The sequence below is a fragment of the Octopus bimaculoides genome, chromosome Z (assembly GCF_046866305.1).
Source record: "Octopus bimaculoides isolate indiv1 chromosome Z, ASM4686630v1, whole genome shotgun sequence".
In the NCBI taxonomy this organism is placed as follows: domain Eukaryota; kingdom Metazoa; phylum Mollusca; class Cephalopoda; order Octopoda; family Octopodidae; genus Octopus; species Octopus bimaculoides.
The window spans coordinates 21,415,818-21,440,285 of record NC_142944.1 but is presented as its reverse complement, the minus strand read 5'-3'; the positions used below and the strand labels follow the sequence as shown (position 1 = coordinate 21,440,285).

The 24,468-nt window shown below is 36.3% G+C and overlaps 1 protein-coding gene across 1 annotated transcript in view; it reads right to left on the bottom strand.

Annotated features, from left to right (window-relative positions):
* Positions 1-416: 416 nt before the first annotated feature.
* LOC106874919 (spastin) overlaps positions 417-24,468 on the bottom strand; it is an 88,186-nt gene continuing 64,134 nt past the window's right edge. The window contains exons 12-15 of the mRNA XM_089364967.1: positions 21,795-21,917; positions 20,560-20,630; positions 17,050-17,090; positions 417-1,757 (exon numbers count right to left, since the gene is read on the bottom strand). Of these exons, the coding sequence (XP_089221093.1) occupies positions 1,635-1,757; positions 17,050-17,090; positions 20,560-20,630; positions 21,795-21,917 (358 nt within the window). The 3' untranslated portion in view covers positions 417-1,634. The remainder of the gene's footprint in view (positions 1,758-17,049; positions 17,091-20,559; positions 20,631-21,794; positions 21,918-24,468) is intronic.

The window sequence follows — 24,468 nt, the reverse complement described above, 5'->3', positions numbered from 1 at the left end:
CACGGTCTGAGAGTTTGTAAACTGCCACTTATCAAATAAATGAAATATTTTTTTTTTAATTTTTGGTAAGTACCGACATACAAAGCTCTTGGACCTTGAGTCACTCTGTTACTTCTGCTAAATATTAATAAATATATATACATACACACATACTCATGTTTTTAGTTCTATTTTTCCTACTTGCATCAACATACCTATACACACACACCCACACACACACACACAACACACTCAAAGAAAAATTAATAAAGGCCAAAATAACATTCTTGCACCACCGAGAACAACTGTAAAATACAAGAAAGCATTTGTTTTCCTTTTTTTTTCTCCTACCCCAAAGAAATTTTTTTACCACATTTAAATCATTGGTGACTGTTTGTTTGTCTCTTAGTTTCTGTTGAGGTTTCTTCTTTTACTCCTTTTTTTTAAAATTTTCTTTTATTTATTTTTTTATTTTATTTTTTTTTTTGTTTTTGTTTTCTCCCAGAAAATAAAAGTTTTTGCCTGGTGCTTAGATAACAGCTGTAACAGCAACATCGGTTTCAGAAACAAGAATTTGTGGTGGAGGGTAGGGGGAAACAGTTTAAAAACAAAAGATAACAAAAGTATTTACATTAGGACTAGTTGTCCAGAACTGAAAAAAAAATTTTTTAATCAAAAAATTTTAGAAAATTTTTAAAATAAATTTAAAAAAAGGCGGGAAGGAAATGAACTTGAAAAAGAAAACTATACAAAATAAAAAGACTGTCGTTAGATTTCCTTTCTCTTGTCTCAGAAGGAGACAAACATGAAAAAGGTACCCGGTGACTTTTAACCAAGTTTTAACCATTTAGATTATTGCAATGAAAACAGTGTTTGCATATATAATTGGTCCATAAACTCTCCATAATTCTACATACACTAACCATTTTGTCACTCATCTAACCATCAAACAGAAATCCATTTAAACAATATAATTGCAATGCGTGGCATTTACTCTTCAGACAATCTTTGACGCCGACTGTATAAGATATACACACATGCATACGCATGCACACAAACATGCTTTTTTTTAATGCACCTCCTTAGAGGTCTAATTATTAATCAGTTAATATAATTATTTTTACACATACGTACATACATACATACACACATACATATGCAGTATACTAAATGCCGAAATATGTACATGTCAAAACAATGTTTTTTGATATACAACCATATGCAAATAAATATACTTGTTCATCCAATAGAGAAGATATATTAGTGTATGAGTGTTTGCAGACATGTATGTGTATGTATATATTATATATATATATATATTGCACACATACATACATACATGTGTATGTATGTATATATATATATATATATATACATACATACATACACACATATAATATACACGTATACATACACATACATACATGTGTATATATATGTATATATACACACACATACATATGTATGTATGTATATATATATATATATATATATATATAACTTGATATCAACAGGCAGTGTCCAGAGTGTTTTAATTGTTGGGCAAAATTAATGTTTAGCCAAAAAGTTCTGGCAAAGTAAAGAAAGATTTCCACTTAAAACACACAGCATTAACATATTATTATTATTAGTTATCATTATTATTATTGTTATTATTATGTTGTAATATCTCCATAGTGTTGGTTCCATTTGTCGTATTTTTCAAGACTCTCAGGTGGTACACTCCTTCGGATCTTTTTTAATGACTCCAGAAAATCGATCATTTGAATTCTCCGAACCTGTTTAGGAAAGAAAAGGAGAAGGAAAATTAAAATACATTTACATTTATTTTATCAATTTAGCAACTCAAATACAAGGAAGTTCAGTAAAAACTGATGATGTTCTGCTTGCTAACACTGAAACCCATGTTTGTCGAACAGTAGAATTGGTCTACAATATAGACAGGTTCCATTTCCAACCTAGCAGCTAAATTCTGTCTATAGTCAGAAATGGTAACAATTGTCTACATTTTTTTTTGGAAATGGACCCTGACGCACACACATAAAGCTACAAGTAATGGTTGAAAAACCCTTTTGGATATAAAAAGTTGAAATAAGGGTTTTTCAAGCCAATATTTACAAGCTAGACCCTTTCATAGAATCATTGGTAAGTTATCGCCCCCAAACCAAGCATGTAAATTTTAAAATAAAAATCAAAAGTATAATTAATGAGAATTATCTTGATTTAAAAACAATTGTTCCTTTGTTCTTTTGTGTCGTTACTGCCTTTTTATAAGAAATATTTTTTAAAATCTAATGAAAATATTTAATGAAATTGAAAAAGAACAATAAAAGTGCGATCATATTATATTGATATAGTTGGAATAACAACACCTTGGAGAGCCAGAAACTGCCTAGGGGTCAGTATTGACCACTTTGCCAACCCCTGATTTATGGGTTTAAATGTACTTTGAGATCCAATTCCAAAAAGAAATTTATTGCATGTCCTCTCAAAAGTTTATAAATCCTTATGAGATCATCTTCATATTTTAAATTCCTAATTCAGCAGAATGCCTAACCTTTTTCTATTTCATGAGTCCTTACCCATGCAACTTTCACCCATACATAATCTTACTATATAAAAGACAGGATCCTGCTACTATTAGAGAAATGGCCTTGCTCAATATGCAGAAAAGAAGTGGGTAGAAATTCTGCTTAGTCTACCCAGTATAAACTATGGAAACACAAGATGTCTAACAGAATCAAAGGCAAGCAAACAAGAAAAGATGTACAGAAATAGTAAGCAATAGGAACTGGTTCCCTAGATGTTGCTGATAGCTTCTGGTAACCTAACTGCCTTCATTAGTAGTGGATGTTCAGTATAGCAGTCAGAACAAGAACAGGCTAGAGGAAATTTAAGGAGCTATTAACTGCTGGTAACAAAGGGATCTCTTGAAGAGGAGACTGTATAATACTTGTGTATGTAATGTTGCATGGAAGCAAAATGTAGGCACTGAATGTAGGGGACTTGTGAAAATCAGAAAGAATGAAACTAGCATGCTTCACTGGATGTGTAATGTTAGTGTGCTTAACCTTATGGCAGTTAGATCATTATGTCAAATGTAATGCTTATTTATTGATTGTTTAGTTTTAGAATGGCATTGTAGGGTAAGTGTGAGAAGCTACATCTGACCAGTTTTAACATAAAAAGGGTAGAATATTTAAGCTGGATTTAGCTAGTTTAACCCTTTAGCATTCAGATTACTTTATCAAATGTAATGTTTATATATTCACATTGTTTTGAATTAATCATGTATTACCATTGTTTTCAATTAATCATATATTCAATTAATTGTGTATTATCTCAAAGCTTCAAAATTTCAATGATGTGATTGCTTATTTTAAAAATGACACTGTGGGGTAGGTGTGAGGAGCTGATTCTAACCAGTTTGAACATAAAAAAGGTATAATATTTGGGCTAATTATGGCTGGCTTAACACTTCAGCATTCAGATTACTCTGCTCTCAAATGTAATACTTATTTATTCACATTGTTTTGAATTAATGAAGCATTATCTCAGTTTTGAGATTTTAATGATGTAACTGTTTAGTTTTAGAATGACATTGTAGGATAGGTGTGAGAGGCCGGATCTGGCTAGTTTCAATATAAAACAGAATATTTGAGCTGGATATGACCAGTTTAAATGCTAATGGGTTAAATGACAGAGTATGAATGAACTGAAAGAAAAAAAACTAGGCCTAAGGGGAATCAGGTGTAGTGCAAGAGAGAAGGCTATGTTAATATGGGCATGTGATGTGAGTAGAGGTTGTTAGTTGGGTAAAGATATGTAGGATGTCCCCAAAATGGTTGGAACCCTAGGAAAAGAGGGGTCCAGAGAGTCATGGGATGAAATGATGGAGAATGATATTGGGGTGTTAAGCCTCAAAGGGGAGACAGGAGGAATCCTTGATGATTGGTGACATATAATGATGGGGAGGATCTGCCTATATGTGCAAGCATGGTGAAATCATCGTCATCATTTAACATCCACTTTTCCAATGCTTGCATGGAACAGACAGGCTTTGTTTCTATGGCTGGATGCCCTTCCTGTCACCAACCCTTACTTGTTTCCAAGTAAAGTAATCATCATCACCATTTAATGTCTGTTGTCCATACTGGCATGAGTTGAACAGTTTGACCTCAACTAGACCCAACAGAGGGAGTAGCAACTGAAGTTGGCAGCTGTGCAGTGAAAAAGCATTACTAGGGACACAGAGACAGCAACCGTCCATTGGAAACAAAGATGCTGAAAATATCTAGGAAAGTATATACGGAACTAGTCATATGTAGCAGTGGTGGTGGAGAGTGGGTCATAACCAAAACTCAACTTCAGGAATGAAGGAGATGCACCAGACTGATGGATCAAGTTATTGAAGTAACAGAGTTATAGCACAACTGAGGAGGAAAAGGATTATCTTGGACATTAAAGCAAGGTACCACTGATGCCATTTTTCTAGTGTCACAGCTGTAGAAGTTCCTAGCTAAGAGTGAATCATTATATATAAAAATCTGTTAAAGAAGGCCTTTGAGAGGTGAACACTTAGAAAGCTAAGTGTAGATGAATGGCATATGGGAGTTACTCTTTTACTTGTTTCAGTCATTTGACTGTGGCCATGCTGGAGCACTGCCTTTAGTTGAGCAAATCGACCCCAGGACTTATTCTTTGTAAGCCTAGTACTTATTCTATCAGACTCTTTTTGCCGAACCGCTAAGTTACGGGAACTTAAACACACCAGCATCAGTTGTCAAGCAATGCTAGAGAGACAAACACAGACACACACACATATATACATATATACACACATATACGATGGGCTTCTTTGAGTTTCTGTCAACCAAATACACTCACAAGACTTTGGTTGGCCTGAGGCTATAGTTGAAGACACTTGCCAAAGGTGCCACGCAGTGGGACTGAGCCTGGAACCATGTGGTTGTGCAAACTATGTACAGAAATGTTGTTGGTAAGGTAAGAGTTGACAGTGAGTTCAAAGAAGAATTTACTATGTAGGTAGGAGTTCATCAAGACTTAGTCTTCAGCTATTGCTTGTTTACTGTAGTTCTCTAGGCTTTAACAGAGAAGTTCAAAATCCAGCTGACAGATTCAGTTATTTTTGGTTCTCACAAAGATCTATTCTTTTGTTTTTTTACTTATTTCAGTCATCTGACTGCAGCCATGCTGGAGCACTGCCTTGAAGGGTTTTAGTCAAACAAGGACTTATTTTTTAAGCTTAGTACTTATTCTATCAGTCTTTTTTGCCAAACTGCTAAGTTATGGGGATGTAAACACAGTAACACCAGTTGTTAAGCGGTGATGGGGGATAAACAAACACACACACACACACATATGATGGGCTTCTTTCAGTTTCCATCTACCAAATCCACTCACAAGGCTTTTCCAGCCCGAGACTATAGTAGAAGACACTTGCCCAAAATGCCACGCTGTGGGACTGAACTCGGAACCATATTATTTGGAAGCAAGCTTCTTACCACATAGCCATGCCTGCACCTTAGACAAGAAATTCCAAACAATCCTTATATTATGAGAGGTATTAAAGTAAAATCTAGCAAACACTAAAGTTTTAGTTAGCAGAAAAGAAGACAAGACGTTGCTGCCATTATGGAGAGTTCATTCGCAATAAATAAAGGAGCAGGTATCAATTCTACATGGTGTGTACAAAAAGGGCTTTAGCTGCAAAATATGTATATAGGGGTCACAGGCAGCTGGTTGAGAAGGTTGATATCAAATGTAGCAGTTGTACAGGAATAGTTATTATTAACAACATTTGTGTAATGAATACTTTTATAGCTCAGAAGACTTCAATAGACTAATTAATAGTGGAGGCTTATAATTATTCACTTGGTAAGAATTTATACAAGCAATGTAGTACTGTGAGAATGGCTCTTAATTCTGCCAGAAGGGGAAACAACATTCCCTATTTCAAATAAACCCAAATATAAACTTGTAATAAATTTTTTATTTTCTGCCCCTTCTATTTTAGTTCTGTACTCAGACTTCCTCATCAAGTTTCCCACTCAACTTGCAACAAGGGAGATGTATAGAAAATATATAAGGATATGTCATTTGTATGTGGAATATTATTTTCAATTCTTTCGAAACACGCTACCATGCTTCACACATACTTCAAAGTGACAACAAATAGGAAAAATCTATTTGATGTCTCTTCTTTATCTTTCATTACTTGGTACATTTCTCTTTATAAGGCTTAGAATGATATACCATTTATTAACTCAATATTTATGTATTATATTACTACATGATGAATTTCCCCTCCCTTAATATAGCAATGAGCAACAGAAACAATTGTAAACCAATAATGCTAGATCCGAGTGGGGTAAAAAATTCAAGATTAGCAAGGGTTACAGAATATCAGAAGATCAAGTTTGTAAATAAATAGGATCAAACATTTGGAGGTGGTGGGGACATTGAGAGTTGCCACAGATGGTTTTATGAGTCTCGCCCCAACTTGTCACATATATTAATGCAATTTAATATAAGCCATTCAACTGTAGATAACTAGTTGGTAGCCATTGGATACAATTTTTATTTACAAGTATTGGTGAAAAATCTGTGAAGGTAGAATGTAACAAATTGTAAGAAATAAAAATATGAAGATGAAAACAGAGTGAGCGGGGGGAATTTGCATTCACCATTGAGGAAGGTAAACCTTTATGCCTTATCTGCCAAATGTCTCTTAGTCATTACAAAGAGCGAAACTTGAAACACCACTATGAACCAAATCACAAAAACTGTTCACATGATTAACCACCTAAATCAGAACTACAGTAAAACAAGTTGTGTTAAAAACATCACTAAATAGCCAGCAGACACCATTGACAACATTCAGCAAGGAATCCAATACAATGACTGAGGCCAGTGTTTTTTATATCATGGAATATTGCTTGTGTTAAATGCACATATTCTGATTGTGAATTTGTTAAGGAGGATATAGCTGATGTTATTGCCATGGTAGATGCCAATAACACAAAATTTCAATGACTAACAGCACAAATACTGGTTTCGTGTCACTCTACAGAGAGCTGTGTCTCTCAGATCAGTACTGACGTTGCAATCAAAATGAAAAAGGATTCAAAAAATTCCTTTGCATTCAGTTGAATGATTGACAAATCAACAGATATACAAGACAGCCACAATCAACAGAACCTGTTACATTTCTTTGAAGTAATTGAGAAAGAAGGGATGTTGCATTTGGCAGAATTAAATGAAGCAATTTGCAGTATTAACGTCAAAGATGAACTCAGAGCTTAAACAAAAGTTGGTGTTCCACTGAATAAACTTGTCAAAGTTGCAACAGATGAAATGCCTCCAATGGTGGTCAAAAACAAATGCAGGATTAATTGCACTTACACAAAGTGATCCCAGTTTTCCAGTATGAAGATGTTATGAAACCTGTCCTTGAAATTGTGAATTTCATATGCTTAAAAGGGGTAGCTCCACCAACAGTTCAGAAATGTTATTGAAGAACTGAAGCTTGAAGATAAAGCAAATTATGTGTCTTTTTATTGCATTGTGTGGTGGCTATCAACCAGCAATGTCTTGAGCAAGTTTGTTGATCTGTTGGAGCCAATTATTACTTTTCTTAAAGTAAAAATCCTATCTTCAACTGGAAAATGATGAATAGATGTTGATATTCTTTACTGATAAAAATGAATCATCTGCAAACTTTCAACTTGGCACTCAAAGAGAAGGACAAGATTATTTCTGATCTTACTCAGATAGCTTTCGGTCTTCTGAGTAAAATAAAAGCTTTTCAGAGAGAAAATTGTCAAAAAATTTCAGTCAATTTCCTAATCTGAGAAAGAGAGTAAATACGTTACCTGATTACTGATATAAAAGACAACAAACTGGATGAATACAAACATAAATTACAAAGATTGCTTGGTAATTTCGTGATTGTATATATTTTTTTTCCTTTTCCATTTTATTTTTGGTAGTCTAATTTTATGTTACTGAAATGCAAATTCAGACATTTTTTTTTTTCATAAATGCTTCTGTAGTTCTTTACTGTATTGAAAACACCAAAAACCTTTCGTGCATAACCAAAAACTAAAAAGAGTTTAACAGTTTAAATAAAACTGCATTCACGAACAAATATTTTTGCAAACACACAAAATGTGTCTGTAACAATTAAAAGGTATTCTTTTATTTTACTGGTTTCAGTCATTGGACTGCGACCATGCTGGGGCACCTCTTTGAAGTTTTTAGTCAATCATATCAATCTTAGTACTTAGTTCTTCAATTCTGGTATTTCTTTTATGAATCTAAATTGCAGGACTTAAATACAGACAGATACAAATGTAAACATGGGGTAAATTTTGTTCATGTCTTGCAAACAGCTGAACTTTATAACAAGGATGGCTAAACTTGCTTAATGGAAGAATCACATCTAATAAACCATGTTACAGCTTAATAATTTAGCATTCAAATTACTCTGTCAAATGTAATATTTATTTATTCACATTGTTTGGAATTAATCTAGCATTATCTTATAGCTTCAAGCTTTTGATGAAACATCATCATCATCACTTAACGTCCGTTTTCCATGCTGGCATGGGTTGGATGGTTCAACTGGGGTCTGGGAAGCCAGGAGGCTGCACCAGGCTTCCCAGACCCCCAGTTGAAACGGTTGCATATTTTAAAAATGACATTGTAGGATAGGTTGTGACCTCACCAATATGGCTGCCACAAAAAAAGGACCCTGTTGATTCTGTAAAGCAGTTGGTATTAGAAAGGGCATCCAGCCATAGAAACTATGACCACGTCAAAGCAGACATTGGAGCTCAGTGCAGCCCTCTGGCGAGTTGCCTCTTGTTAAACTTTCCAATGCATGCCAGTATGGAAAACATGCTAGATGATGATGATGATTAAAGTCTCTACTGACACTGTTGTCCCAAAATCTTATTCTAGCTTAATGAAAGCTCTTTCAAAATATTCATAAACATTCATATTCTTTAAGAATCCAGAAGGACAACATGACACATCATTCTGCAAATATGTTTAATGTTTAAAAGACAGAGGAGCAGCACTGCTTAGAAAGAAACTAGTCTATTACCAAACACATAGCTCTACATATGCATAGAAATACTCAATGCAGTCTTTGTCACAAATAAAATTTTGAATAACAGGATTTTATGTCTTCCTGCAGACATTAAATTTGCAGTTTTCTGTCTTGTATCATTATCAGCAGCAGCATTGTTTGACATCTGCTTTTCCATGCTTGCATGATGGTGACATTCATTTACAGCTAACACTTGAAATTCAGGAGACAGTAACACACACACTCACTCTGATAGTACATACACACACACACACACACACAATTATATCTCACTTTCCTCTCCTTTCTTTTCCTACTGGGGTAGCCAAGTATCTCCCCTACAGTAAAATACTTTCTCTATCCCTTTATAATACTCTAACCTCTCACCTGGCACAAAGCCACTTACCTCAGTTCCAGTCCCTCTCACCTGAGAGGTCTTCATCATCAAGTTACTAGCTAACTGCTGGTGCCACATAAAATGCACCCAGTACACTCCATAAAGTGGTTGGCATTTTTTTTTTTCAGTTTCCATCTATCTAATCAATTCACAAGGCTTTGCTTAAGCCCAAGGTGCCACACAGTTGAACCAAACCCTAGACCATGTTGTTGGATAGCAAACTTCTTACAAGATAGCCATGCCTGCACCTATGCAACTGTTATATCAAAATTTCCTGTCAATTCTATGAGTTCTTATAGACTGTTATATTTTAGGTCAGAAATATTTAAATAAGTCACTGGTTTAATAAAGGTTCTATCCCATGCTATATAAAACAGGATATCATTTTGACCCCAAATAAATATTCCCATATGAATTATCTCCCTTACATGATTTAATATTTGAAGAAATATTTACAATAAACAAAATTGCTTGAAATTATAAGGTTCCTTTTATAATGATTTTAGTTTTTTTTTTAAATTTTAATTTGTAAAATATATTAGTATTTCCCAAATTCTTTGGCACAAGCTACAATCGTAACACGTTTTCAACAATGATATTCAATTCAGCTTTGTCCATTAAAATCTGACAACCAGCCAATCAGAATTCATGTCTTCTCAAAATTTTTGTAGCTTGTCACGAGTTCCTGAGTCAATTGAACTACAAATGCCCTAAATTCTTGTTCATGGAACTTTCTGGTCAATCCTATTAACAAATACATCCCTGATATAATTTTTCAGGAATCTTCTTGTATTTAGATCACCAAGACATTACATTAAATGTGTATTTAGAGTAGATATTCTTCATGTAAATTGAAGAGATACAACTATTTCTTGTAGACAATGCGACCACATAGTCATCTTAATAGTTACGTCCCTTGGTAACATGTTCGATCTATGATCATGAGTATTCCAGCTGTGACCATCCTGTCTTACATTACATTATTCTACATGTTCTTCTTATCTCAATCCCTAATAGTGAGGGAGCTTACGCTGCTATTTTTAGTATGCTGAATGACAACAAAGAGATTCCCTCTCCAGCTCATTCTGGCCAGTTTTACCCAAGAATGATGACAACATAATTCTGTAGAGTTAAGTATTTCAAAGAACTGAGCAGCACTGACAAACCAATTTTGAAGTGGCAGATGGATAAAGATCAGTTATTGCTAATACAGTATGAAGGATTTTAAGTTTAAAACCATTCCAACTGATGGTGCTGTTAAGAGATATATCTGAAGACTAACTCTTCACTATGGACACAATAGACTAAACACACTGACAGCTTCCACAAAATAGCTGTTTTCTCATCTATCATTGACTCAGGTCACCAGGGTCATTCTTTTGCCATATTTCCCAGCTTCAGAAGGAAGTAGCTGCTTAATAACCATCAGAGAGAGAGAAAAAAAAATCTGTTTTCTCAACACCAAAAGTGCTTCCCAGACAGAAATAGTAAATGGTTTACAGCACAAAAGTAATCACTTTAAATTCTCTAAAATAATATCTGAAGTGGTTTACATGATCAGAAATATAATCTCGAAGTGTTCATGGTGTTATAGTGAGAATCTGATTAAAAGGCAATTAAAAAAAGTAGGAGAAAACTTTTCAAATATAAATAAAGTGGAAGTATACAAAAATAAATGTTATTTTCCATTGAACTGTTAGTTTTGTTTCATCTTGAAAAATAAATATTTATTTTATAGTTTATTGTTGTTTATATTTTGAATTACACATATATTGGGGTACCAAAATCTTTTAAGTGCTCAGGGCCTCTGTGGGTCTTAATCTGGCCATGACTTACAAGCTACATGTTGAGCTGTAACATGTTGAGCAGTAGTTCTTTATAACCAGCTGAGTACAGTGCCACAAGATCACAAAAGGTAATATCCAGATCACATATGAGCAAAAAAGAAAACAAACAATATATAACAATAAAAAAAAGCAACAAACAAATATACAAAGTCAAATTAGGGGGAATGGTTCACACATACACACACACACACACACACAACACACACCACACACAGGTGTGTGTGTGTCATTTATTTTTTATCTGTTTCAATCATTAGACTGCAGCCATGCTGGGGCACTGCCTTGAAGTGTTTTACTTAAACGAATCAACCTTAGTACTTTTTTCTTTTAAGCCTGTTATATTGTTATACTTATTATATTGGGTTTTTTTTGCCAAAATGTTAAGTTACTAGGACATAAACAAACCAACTCTTACTGTCAAAATGATAGTTGAAGACAAACACACACACACACACACACAATGGTCATCTTTCAGTTTCCATCAACTAAATCCACTCACAAGGCTTTAATAGAAGACACTTGGCCAAGATGCCATGCAATGGTAACTGAACCTGCAATCATGGTTGAAGAAGCAAATGCTTTACAACACACTTCTGACTGCACCTAAATATATAAATATAAATAATTCAACCCATGTTAGCATTGAACATGGATGTTTACCCTTTTGACACTGTCTCTTGTTCTTTGATACATTCTTCTATGCTTCCTGTCTTAAAATAATCTAAATTAAATCCTTCCATCAAAATTTCAAAGTTAATTTATGTTCTAAAAACCAGCTTAACAATGAGAAAGCAATTTAAATGAATTCTACAGTAGTTTCTAAATTAAAAGATATGGTTATAAAATGGTTAAATAATGATAATGATGATATATTCTAACACATGCATACATGTGTGCAAGAATGGTAGAATGTGTGTGTGTGTGTGTGTGTGTGTGTGTGTGTGTGTGTGTGTGTGTGTGTGTGTGTGTGCATGCACATGTGTGTGTGTGTGTATCAACATTGTTTTAATGCCTATTTTTCCATATCCACACTATTTGGATGAAATTTGTTGAAGCAGATTTTTCTACAGCCAGATGTCCTTGTTGTGAACACTCACTAGTTTCCAAGTAAGGTAATAATATTTTCAAGGCCAGACAAGTTTCACAGCAGATGGCTTGAAAGTGTAGCTGCTAGAATAAGAATAGCCTGGGCAAAGTTTAGAGAGCTCTTACCCCTGCTGGTGACAAAGGGACTCTCACTCAGAGTAAAAGGCAGACTGTATGACGCATGCGTACGAACAACCATGCTACATGGCAGTGAAACATGGGCTGTAACTGCTGAGGACATACGTAAGCTCGCAAGGAATGACGCCAGTATGCTCCGTTGGATGTGTAATGTCAATGTGAATACCCGTCAGAGTGTAAGTATCTTGAGAGAAAAGCTGAACATTAGAAGCATCAGTTGTGGCGTGCAAGAGAGACGATTGCGCTGGTATGGACATGTGAGAATGGAGGAGGATAGCTGCGTGAAAAAGTGCCACACCCTAACAGTTGAGGGAACCCGTGGAAGAGGTAGGCCCAGGAAGACCTGGGCTGAGGTGGTGAGGCAAGACCTTCGTACATTGGGCCTCACCGAGGCGATGACTACGGACCGAGACCTTTGGAAATGGGCTGTGCGTGAGAAGACCCGGCAAGCCAAGTAAGATCGCTGCCAGTGCCCCTGGACTGGTTCTTGTGCGGGTGGCACATGAGATGCACCATTTTGAGCGTGGCCGTTGCCAGTACCGCCTGACTGGCTCCTGTAGGATTTTCGAGCGAGATCGTTGCCAGTGCCCCTGGACTGGCTTGTGCGGGTGGCACATAAAAAACACCATTTCGAGCGTGGCCGTTTTCGTGCGGGTGACACGTAAAAGCACCCACTACACTCTCTGAGTGGTTGGCGTTAGGAAGGGCATCCAGCTGTAGAAACTCTGCCAAATCAGACTGGAGCCTGGTGTTGCCATCCGGTTTCACCAGTCCTCAGTCAAATCGTCCAACCCATGCTAGCATGGAAAGCGGACGTTAAACGATGATGATGATGATGATGATAGGAAATGGAGGACACTGCTTGTATGATGGTAATCCTGGTATACTACTACTGTCATGTAATGCCAAGAAAAGGAGATAAATATATAGGGGTGCTAAAAACTTCTTGGCTTTAAGGGTATCGCAAAGGGCCTGGTGAGAGGCCCAACCTTCCAAGTCCCTTTACAGGGCTTAGAAAAACTGAAGGACAGCTGCAATAAGTGTGTGAATCTGAGAGGGGAATATGTTGAATAAAATCATAATCAACTGATCCTCCAGTATTTTCTTTTATCCAAAGCCAAGAACCTTTCAGAACTCCCTCGTATACACACACACATAAATACATATATATACACACATATATACATATATATACACACATATATACATATATATATACACACATATATACATATATATGTATACATATACACATATATATACATATACATCATCATCATCATCATCATCATCATCGTTTAACGTCCGCTTTCCATGCTAGCATGGGTTGGACGATTTGACTGAGGACTGGTGAAACCGGATGGCAACACCAGGCTCCAGTCTAATTTGGCAGAGTTTCTACAGCTGGATGCCCTTCCTAACGCCAACCACTCAGAGAGTGTAGTGGGTGCTTTTACGTGTCACCCGCACGAAAACAGCCACGCTCGAAATGGTGTCTTTTATGTGCCACCCGCACAAGCCAGTCCAGGGGCACTGGCAACGATCTCGCTCGAAAATCCTACGGGAGCCAGTCAGGCGGTACTGGCAACGGCCACGCTCAAAATGGTGCATCTCATGTGCCACCCGCACAAGAACCAGTCCAGGGGCACTGGCAACGATCTTACTTGGCTTGCCGGGTCTTCTCACGCACAGCACATTTCCAAAGGTCTCGGTCAGTAGTCATCGCCTCGGTGAGGCCCAATGTACGAAGGTCTTGCCTCACCACCTCAGCCCAGGTCTTCCTGGGCCTACCTCTTCCACGGGTTCCCTCAACTGTTAGGGTGTGGCACTTTTTCACGCAGCTATCTTCATCCATTCTCACCACATGTCCATACCAGTGCAATCGTCTCTCTTGCACACCACAACTGATGCTTCTAATGTTCAGCTTTTCTCTCAAGATACTTACACTCTGACGGGTATTCACATTGACATTACACATCCAACGGAGCATACTGGCTTCATTCCTTGCGAGCTTACGTATGTCCTCAGCAGTTACAGCCCATGTTTCACTGCCATGTAGCATGGCTGTTCGTACGCATGCGTCATACAGTCTGCCTTTTACTCTGAGTGAGAGTCCCTTTGTCGCCAGCAGGGGTAAGAGCTCTCTAAACTTTGCCCAGGCTATTCTTATTCTAGCAGCTACACTTTCAGCGCACCCACCCCCACTACTAACTTGGTCGCCCAGATAGCGGAAGCTATCGACTACCTCTAGTTTTTCACCCTGGAATGAGATAGAAGTTGTTTCCTGTTTGTTTACAGTCTTTATTGCACCTGAACATCTGCCACAAACAAAAACTAACTTGCTAGTTAACCTGCCTTTGATGTTGCTGCACCTCTTATGTGTCCATAGCTTGCACCGGGTACATCTTATAGAGTTACTACCTACTCCTTTTCTACATACTGAGCAGGGCCATCTACCTGAAGGGGTTTGTGTTTTATCTACCTTCCTACTTATTAGGATTTTGGTTTTAGCTAGGTTGACTCTAAGGCCCTTCAATTCTAGACCTTGCTTCCACACCTGAAACTTCTCCTCTAGTTCTGATAGTGACTCCGCAATTAGGGCAAGGTCATCAGCATAGAGGAGCTCCCAGGGGCAACCTGTCTTGAACTCCTCTGTGATTGTCTGGAGGACTATGATAAATAAGAGGGGGCTGAGGACGGAACCTTGGTGGACCCCTACCTCTACCCGGAATTCATTGCTGTACTCATTTCCAACCCTCACCTTACTGGCAGCATCTCTGTACATGGCTCGCACAGCTCTCACTAACCATTCTTCTATCTCAAGTTTCCTCATTGACCACCAGATAAGGGATCGGGGGACCCTGTCAAAGGCTTTCTCCATGTCAACGAAAGCCAGGTACAGAGGTTTATCCTTAGATAGGTATTTCTCCTGCAACTGTCTCACTAGAAATAAGGCATCAGTAGTGCTTTTACCTGGCACGAACCCAAACTGCATCTCATCTAAATTGATTCGCTCCCTAATTAGTTGGGCTATGACCCTCTCTGTAACTTTCATAACCTGATCTAACAGCTTGATGCCTCTGTAATTATTTGTATCTAAAGCGTCACCTTTACCTTTGTAGCAGTTGACTATGATGCTGCTACACCAGTCATTGGGTATGACTCCTTCGTGTATCACCTGGTTCGTAATACGGGTGACTAGGCTATAGCCAACACTGCCAGATATTTTGAGCATCTCTGCAGTGATTCCTGATGGGCCGGGGGCTTTCCCGGTCTTCATACTCTTAATTGCTTTATCTACCCTGGTACTATCAACTCGGATAGCTGGTCCCTCTATTGGGTTGACATACGGCAGGCTCTCTTTCTCCCATTCATTCTCTTTATTAAGCAATCTATCGTAGTGGCATCTCCAGAGCTCTTTCTTTGCATCCTCATTTAATGCAAGCGTACCATCATCCATGCGAACACATTTCTCTCCTACAACATCACTATTCTCTCTCCTACACTGTCTTGCAAAACGAAATACCTCGAATATATATACACACACACATATATATACATATACACACATATATATACACATACACATATATATACACATACACACATACACACATATATACACATATATATATATATATATGTATACACACACACATATACATACATACATATACACATATACGTACATATAAACATATATATATACATATACATACATACCTATATATACATGCATACATACACATATACATACCTATATAAACATACATACACATATACATACATATACATATATACACATATACACATACATACACACACACGTGATGCACTAGTGATAAATATATATAAATATATACACATACACATGCTGATGATAAACATATAGAAATATATTTATATACATGCACAGGTGCTGGTATTACATAAAAATCACCCACTTGTGGAACAGTTGGCATTAGGAAGGGCATCCAGTCATAGAGACCATGCCAGAACAGACAATGGAGCCTAGTGCAACCCCTGGCCTTATCAGTTCTGGTCCAGACGTCCAACCCATTCCAGCATGGAAAACAGATATTAAATGATGACAATGAAGATGACATCCACTCAGATACACACATATATACACATATACAATAAGCTTGTTTCAGTTTCCATCTACAAAATCCTCTCAAAGGCTTTGATCAGCCCAGGGGTATAAAAGACACTTGTCCAGGGTGCCATGCAGTGGAACTGGACTTGGAAAAAATGTAATTGGGAAGTGAACTTCTCAGTCACAGTAACTCCTATGCTTGATCTACATATGCACACACACACACACACACACACACACACACACACACACACACACACACACACACACACACACACAGTAAAATATAGTATTTTTTTCTAAATTTCTCATTAAGAAACAAAATAATAAATCCCAAGATTATAAACCAATGAGGAACTAAAACTTGGGGCTTTTTTTTGTTTTCACTTACCTTACTGGCATCTAAACACTTGACTTCTGATGGAGAAAGTTCTAAAATAAGAGAAAAAAAATAATGAGTTATCATTTAATTTGTTTAACAAATACAAAATGTGAGAATTATATTTACAATATAACTTTAAAATGAGAAACAAAGCCAAAAAGAAGGGTTTCATAAGGCTTCAGATATAAACTGGTAAAGTTAAGTCTCTAAATTCTAGATTTACAGTTGATAATAATCTATATCTATACTATATATAAAACAGAGATGTGTGTGTAATCGCTTTTCACGTGAAATCAACTTCACCAAATGCTTCCATACTTGTGATGCATGAATAATTTGACCTCGGATAAATGTTAGGCTCTTCATTTGATTTTTTTAATTAAAAATAAATAATATTGCTTTATATTTAAGATTCACTTCTTTAAAAAGGTTCTTCAATGTCAACTTCCGGTATTGACGTAACAACGGCAAAAAGCTTCACTCTCTATTTTGCGTGCGAGTGTGTGTGTGAGTGTGTATGAGAGAGAGAGAGAGTAAATACTACATACACACCGCTCTCTCACTCTGTCTCACCCCCCCCCCTTGACTCACTCACACTCTGTCTCTTACAAACACACACATACATAAATGTATACAAACATATTTACAAAGACACACGTGTGTATGCGCGCGCATGCGTGTTTGTAAGAGACAGAGTGTGAGTGAGTCAAGGGCTGTGTTGTCATATGCATACATCCAAAGATGTATGTATATTTATGCATGTACGTATACATGACAACAAACCTCTCTCTCTCACTCACACTCTATCTCTTACAAACACACACATACATAAATGTATACAAACATATTTACAAAGACACACGTGTGTATGCGCGTGCACGTGCGTGCGTGCGTGGGGGGTTCCACAATCGTCATTTATTTCAATTACTCTTGTGAGGATATTCACGTAAATCATTTTTTTCATTTACTCCCCATTTTAATTTTCGTAAAAGTTTCCAAGTACCAATGAGGCTTTTTGGCACATCTTCAATTTTCCCCATTCATGAGAGGCGCCCAGCCATCATTCATCTGAGAGTCCATCTACAGAATGTCCTGAAATTTCTATACAGCATATTTTGCCTTTTTTTCTTCAAGTATATAAGCAACAATTTCATTCCCGAGCAACGCCAGGTGCCTCTGCTAGTATGTTATAAAGACATAAAAATATTTTTTTTTAATTATTTTTGCTTAGATCCAAATAAATCCTGATCAAATTGGTCTATAATCAAATGCCTTCCAATTGTGACCATCATTCCTTTTTTTTCAGGCATGGCATATCTAGGATTATATCATTCAGAGTTTACCTTTTTTTTTTTACCCTTTTGACACCAAACCATCTGAGGCCACCACCCCTGTGCCTGTGATACAAACTTGCTGTTTTAAATTGATCTAAATTAAAACCATTCATCACGATTTCATGCTAATTTATTTTCTAAATACCTAACCTGGTGTTTAAATGCAATTTATTGCTGAAATGCTAAGTTACAGGGGCATAAACAAAGTTATTTCATTAAGTTCTTCATCATTTCCAAAATTTCTTAAAATAAAGACAGTTTATTTCAACAGAAATATCCTAGTCATATGATTTAGCCTCCAGATCTTTCCATCAAGTCTGTGAGAAACCCATCTGATACCAACCCCACCTGAGACCACTCAGTGATTCAAACATCCTGTTTTAAAATGATCCTAAACTAAATCCTTCCACCAAAATTCCATGTTAATTCATGTTCCAAACTACCAGCTTAATAATTATAAAGATATTTTACTAAAACTTTCATTATTTTCAGAATTAACTGAAACAAACACACTGTATTTCAACACTTCTTGTTTGTCCATGTGTTTGGAAAATTTGGTAAAATAAGGGGAGCGGGGTTAAGATGGTAGCGTGCAATTTGAGGTGTCAAGCAATGCGAAATGAAGTGCCTTGCTTAAGGATACAACACACTGTCCATTCTAGGAATCAAACATGTAACTTAATGATCATGAGGACTAGACCTTAACTAGTCATCTATGTTCCTCTGCTTTGAAGAAATTATAGCTTAACAATATTACTCATTATTGTTATTATTATTATATTATATAGCACCATTTGAGCGTGATCGTTACCAGCATCGCCTTACTGGCACTTGCGCTGGTGGCATGTTAGAAAATCATTCGAGCGAGGTCATTGCCAGTGCCCCTGGACTGGCTCCTGTGCAGGTGGCACGTAAAAAACACCATTTGAGCATGGCCGTTGCCAGTACCGCCTGACTGGCCCTCGTGCCGGTGGCACACAGAGCACCCACTACACTCTCAGAGTGGTTGGCGTTAGGAAGGGCATCCAGCTGTAGAAACTCTGCCAAATCAGATCGGAGCCTGGTGCAGCCATCTGGTTTCACCAGTCCTCAGTCAAATCGTCCAACTGATGCTAGCATGGAAAGTGGACGTTAAATGATGATGATGATGATGATTATCATCACTTATTTCTGCTGAGGTTGACCTTGTCTTTCATCCTTCTGGGGTTGATGAAATAAGTACCAGTGGAGTACTGGGGTTGATGTAATTGACTTAGCCCTGCCCCCCAAAATTTCAGGCCTTGTGCCTACATCAGAAAGGATTGTTGCTGCTGCTGCTGCTGCAGTTGCTGTTGTTTTTTTACTTTTCAGTCTAGTCTGGAAAAAGTGCTCTCTATTCGACTCTGACAAAATAGTTGCTTCCTTGATGCAGTTTTAGCAGATATGTCCAACAGATGTTTATATTTTCTATATATGTCTATAGATTTTCTATAGTTCTATAAATTATCTTCAGGCCATTATTACTAGTAATCTTCTCTGGAATTTTATCTCCAATTCAATTTAAAGTTTATTTTCAATTAAATACCTCATCTAATTTGATCTTAATGTCAAATAATTAACATTACATTCAACACATTTAACCCTTTTGATACTAACCCACACAAGACCATCTTTGGTTCTATGGTGCAGAGTTTATGTTTTAAAGAAATCTAGAAAATCTAAATCTTAAAAATTTCCATTGAAATTTTATTATTTTTTTGTTACAAATACCAGAATTTTAGTAACGAGTTATTTTTTTTTTAATTCTTCATTATTTTCAAAAATTAACTGAAGCAAAGACAATGTGTTTCCATAGAAATATGATAATGAAAGAGTTGAATTAATTACAAATGGAAAATGGACGTTAAATGATGATGAAGGTGATGATGATGATTTCATTTCTGGAAAGAGATATCTACAAAATTTAATCAGAAAAGTTACTAAAATTTGTGATTTTCTGAAATTCAATCCAGCAAATGAGATAAAATTAAATGGATATTTGCTAAAAAAAAATTATCATTTAATGTGCAAAAATGTAAAAGAACAAGATTCTTAAATGCTAAGCAAAGATTGCTCTGGCATCAAACTGCAAAATTAATTTCTGATATTTAATAAAATAAATGCGTCACAATATATAATATTAAGAAAAAAAAGAAAAAAACTTTACCTCTTATTGGTCCTAAAGCAGCATCACGTGCCAAAGCAGTAAGGTCACTTCCAGAATATCCGTCAGTTAACCTAAACGAAGAGATGCTTCCTTTAGTAAATTAATCATAACAAAAATATACTTCGTATTGTTTAAAAAGAGAATGGAAGCAACATCAACAATTATTTATTATTCATTAAAAAGGTTATTTCCCAGTTTCTTGCTAATTTAGTTTTTCACAATATATTTATATGTAAAGGAAAACTTCAGATGTGAATTTAGTCACTACAAATGTTATTTCTCAATTTAAACTCTGTATAATTAATAAACTGATATATTCTTTTAGTTTTCCTTTACTTATTTCAATCATCGAATGCAACTCTGATGGAGCAATGGTTTTGAGAATTAAATATACTAAGCCACATAGATTTTCATGCATTAGTGATCTCGAAAAAAAAAGATCAACTTGAACATTGAAGTAAGGGGAAGTAATCAGGTCATATAGTAATACAACTGAATATTTTTATATGTGAATGAGCTGGGTCTCACCCTTTGCTTAAAGACTGAGAATTGTTTAGGGGTATTAAGGACAAGATTCTCGTACCAATAACTCCTATCACAGTTTGGTTCAATACCTTAAACCTAATTATAGAAAGTTTCTTTCGTCTTTTTATGATCAATATATATATGTATATATGCACACGCACACACACGTTTATGAATTTTTGCACGATACCTGATGTGAAATCGTGTGTTGAAACAGATATTGTTATATTTCGAGATGGTCATTTGACTATCCCAAAATATAATATATAATGAGATGAGAAAGGAATAAATGAATATACAATTGTCTTATGAACTTCATTAGCTTACAGTTGTTTCTGACACCTATTTGAGTGCTTGAGTAACCTTACAACAGAAACAGCTGTAAGCTAATGAAGTTCATAAAATAATCATTTGTTCCTTTGTCATTACACTTTCCTATTACCACCCTGTACTTGACTAACAATTTATTCTGAAGCATATGTATAGTGAGTTCTACACCAGATTATTAGCCTCACAATACCTAAGCAATATATATTGCTTAGGTATTATATATAGGTATTATATATAGGTATATATATAGCAAGGTATATATATATATATATATATATATATATATATAGCAAGAGAGAGAGAGAATGTATATATATAGGTATATATATATAGCAAAAGAGAGAGAATGAGAAAAAGAGAACAGAATGTGGTATTCTTACCTAGCAAGGCCTTCCATTTCTAAATTTGTTAGAGGATTACCGTGTTTAGCTAACAAATGTACAAGCATTTGTCTTCGAGTTATATTTTCAGGCATTGTGACATAAACACGCTTAGCAAAGCGACTGAAACAAAACAAAAGCACCGTGATTAATAGCTTTAGTTCTTCAAAAATAGTAGAGACTGATTAAAATGGTTTTAACATGTAATAGAGAGAATAGATTTTACGTTTGAAACTGATACAGCAAATTTGAAAAAAAAATTGTTCACAATAAAACTGGTGGTTCCACATATATAGATGCGTACATTAAGGTACAAGAATAGTGGTGTGGTCAACAATTTTATTTCCCAACCAAGTGGATTTTGGGTTCAGTTCCATTGCATAACACCTCTGGCAAGTGCCATCTACTATAGCCTATAGATCAGCCAAAGTTTTGCGAGTAGATTTGGTAGACAGAACTCAAAGTAGCCCTGTACGCACGCATGCATGCATGCTGAGGTTGACTTTACCTTTCATCCTTTCAGGGTCAATAAAGTACCAGTTGCACACTGGGATTGATGTAATCAACTAGCCCCCTTCTCCCCAAATTTCAGGCCTTGTGCCTATAGTAGAAAGGATTATTAATATTATTACTATCATTAAGGCAGTGAGCTGGCAGAATCGTTAGTATGCTGGATAAAATGTCTTTACATTCTGAGTTCAAATTCTACCAAGGTTGACTTCCATCTTTTGGGGTCAATAAATTAAGTACTAGTCAAATATTGCGGTTGATGTGATCAACTGTTCCCCACCCCACAAATTCCAGTCCTTGTGCCTACAGTAGAAAGGATTATTATTAATATTATTTACATAAGAATGTCGTAAGAATTTAGAAACTTTGAGTTCAGCTATTAACAAATTATTTCGTATTTCTCAAAGTAAATAAAGCTATAAATAATAGTCTCAAATTTTGGCACAAGGCCAGTAATTTGGAGGTAGGGGGAATAATCAATTAGATCAATCCCAGTGTTCAACTGGTACTTATTTTATCAACAGGTATTCCTTTACTTGTTTCAGTCATTTGACTGTGGCCATGCTGGAGCACCACCTTTAGTCAAGCAAATTGACCCCAGGACTTATTCTTTGTAAACCTAGTACTTATTCTATTGGTCTCTTTTGCCAAACCGCTATGCTACAGGGATGTAAACACACCAGCATCAGTTGTCAAACGATGGTGGTGGGGGGGGACAAACACTGACACACAAACATATACACACACATACATATATATATGCGTGGTCGTTGCCAGTGCCGCCTGACTGGCTCCCATGCCAGTGGCACGTAAAAACCACCCACTACACTCACAGAGTGGTTGATGCCAGGGAGGGCATTCAGCTGTAGAAACTCTACCAGATCAGATTGGGGCCTGGTGCAGCCATCTGGTTCACCAGTCCTCAGTCAAACCGTCCAACCCATGCAAGCATGGAAAGCAGACGATATCATCATCATCGTCATTAAATGACGATGATGATATTACACGATGGGCTCCTTTCAGTTTCCGCCTACCAGATCCACTCACAAGGCTTTGGACAGCTTGAGGATATAGTAGAAGTCACTCACCCAAGGTGCCACGCAGTGGGACTCAACCTGGGACCATGTGGTTGGTAAGCAAGCTACTTACCACAACGTTTCTGCTAGCTCACTGCCTTAAAGCTATAAAAATATCAACATGCAAATAGAAAAGTCAAAGGCAGCCTTTGACTTTTTCTATTGCAAGGTTTTTTTTTTAACCCAATATTTACATGTTATTACTATATTTTCTTTCATGGCAAATATTATTTTCCATACTTAAACCACTGACTTCTGGTAGTAAGTACCATGCAGATGGCATCTCTGAAATATTCAATTTCTAAACAATTCTATTTTCTCCATCTTACCAAACATACATTTCTCCATATTTATTGATTGATTGATTAAATCACTGCTGATCCAAGCAAGCTACAAGGGAAGCTATACAATGAAAAGTTCAGAAAAGGGCAGAAATATGCAGAGCTGTTTTCCATGGTTACCAGAAAAATTATTAAAAAAGTATTAGTTACCAAAGATTGTGCTTTTCTTCCACAATTGGTCAGTAAAATAGGTACCAGTCAGGTACTGGGGTTGATACAATTGACTAGACACCTACCCCCAAAATTGCTGGCTTTGTGCCAAAATTAGAAAGAAATATATTATCAAAACAGCGAGTCAACAGACAGAAAATGTTCAGTTGGTCACATTAAACACTGATTGATTGATTAATTAATTAACTGATTAAGTAATAAGTTAACTGAAGATCATTTATAGAACAAATGTTTCAGAGTGCATGTGGTCTGATTGAAAAGTAAAATAAATTAGCTCAAGAGATTAAGTTAGCACTATGTAATACAAAAAACGCGTTTTTTGGTAACTTCTCAAACGCAAATTTTCGAGTTATTCCTCTGCCACTGATGAAGATGACAATGATGATGATGATGGTGTGTGTGTGTATGTTAACCATCAACCTACAAAGACGCACATGCAGCCATAGTATAGAAGTGGCTAAGGGAAATAACTCTCCTCCAATAAGAGTTGGTTGTTTAAAACACTGGCCAATCTCCATCGTTCGACGATGGAGGATTTAACTCATGATTCAACTGAATAATCTGTTCCCGAGTTAA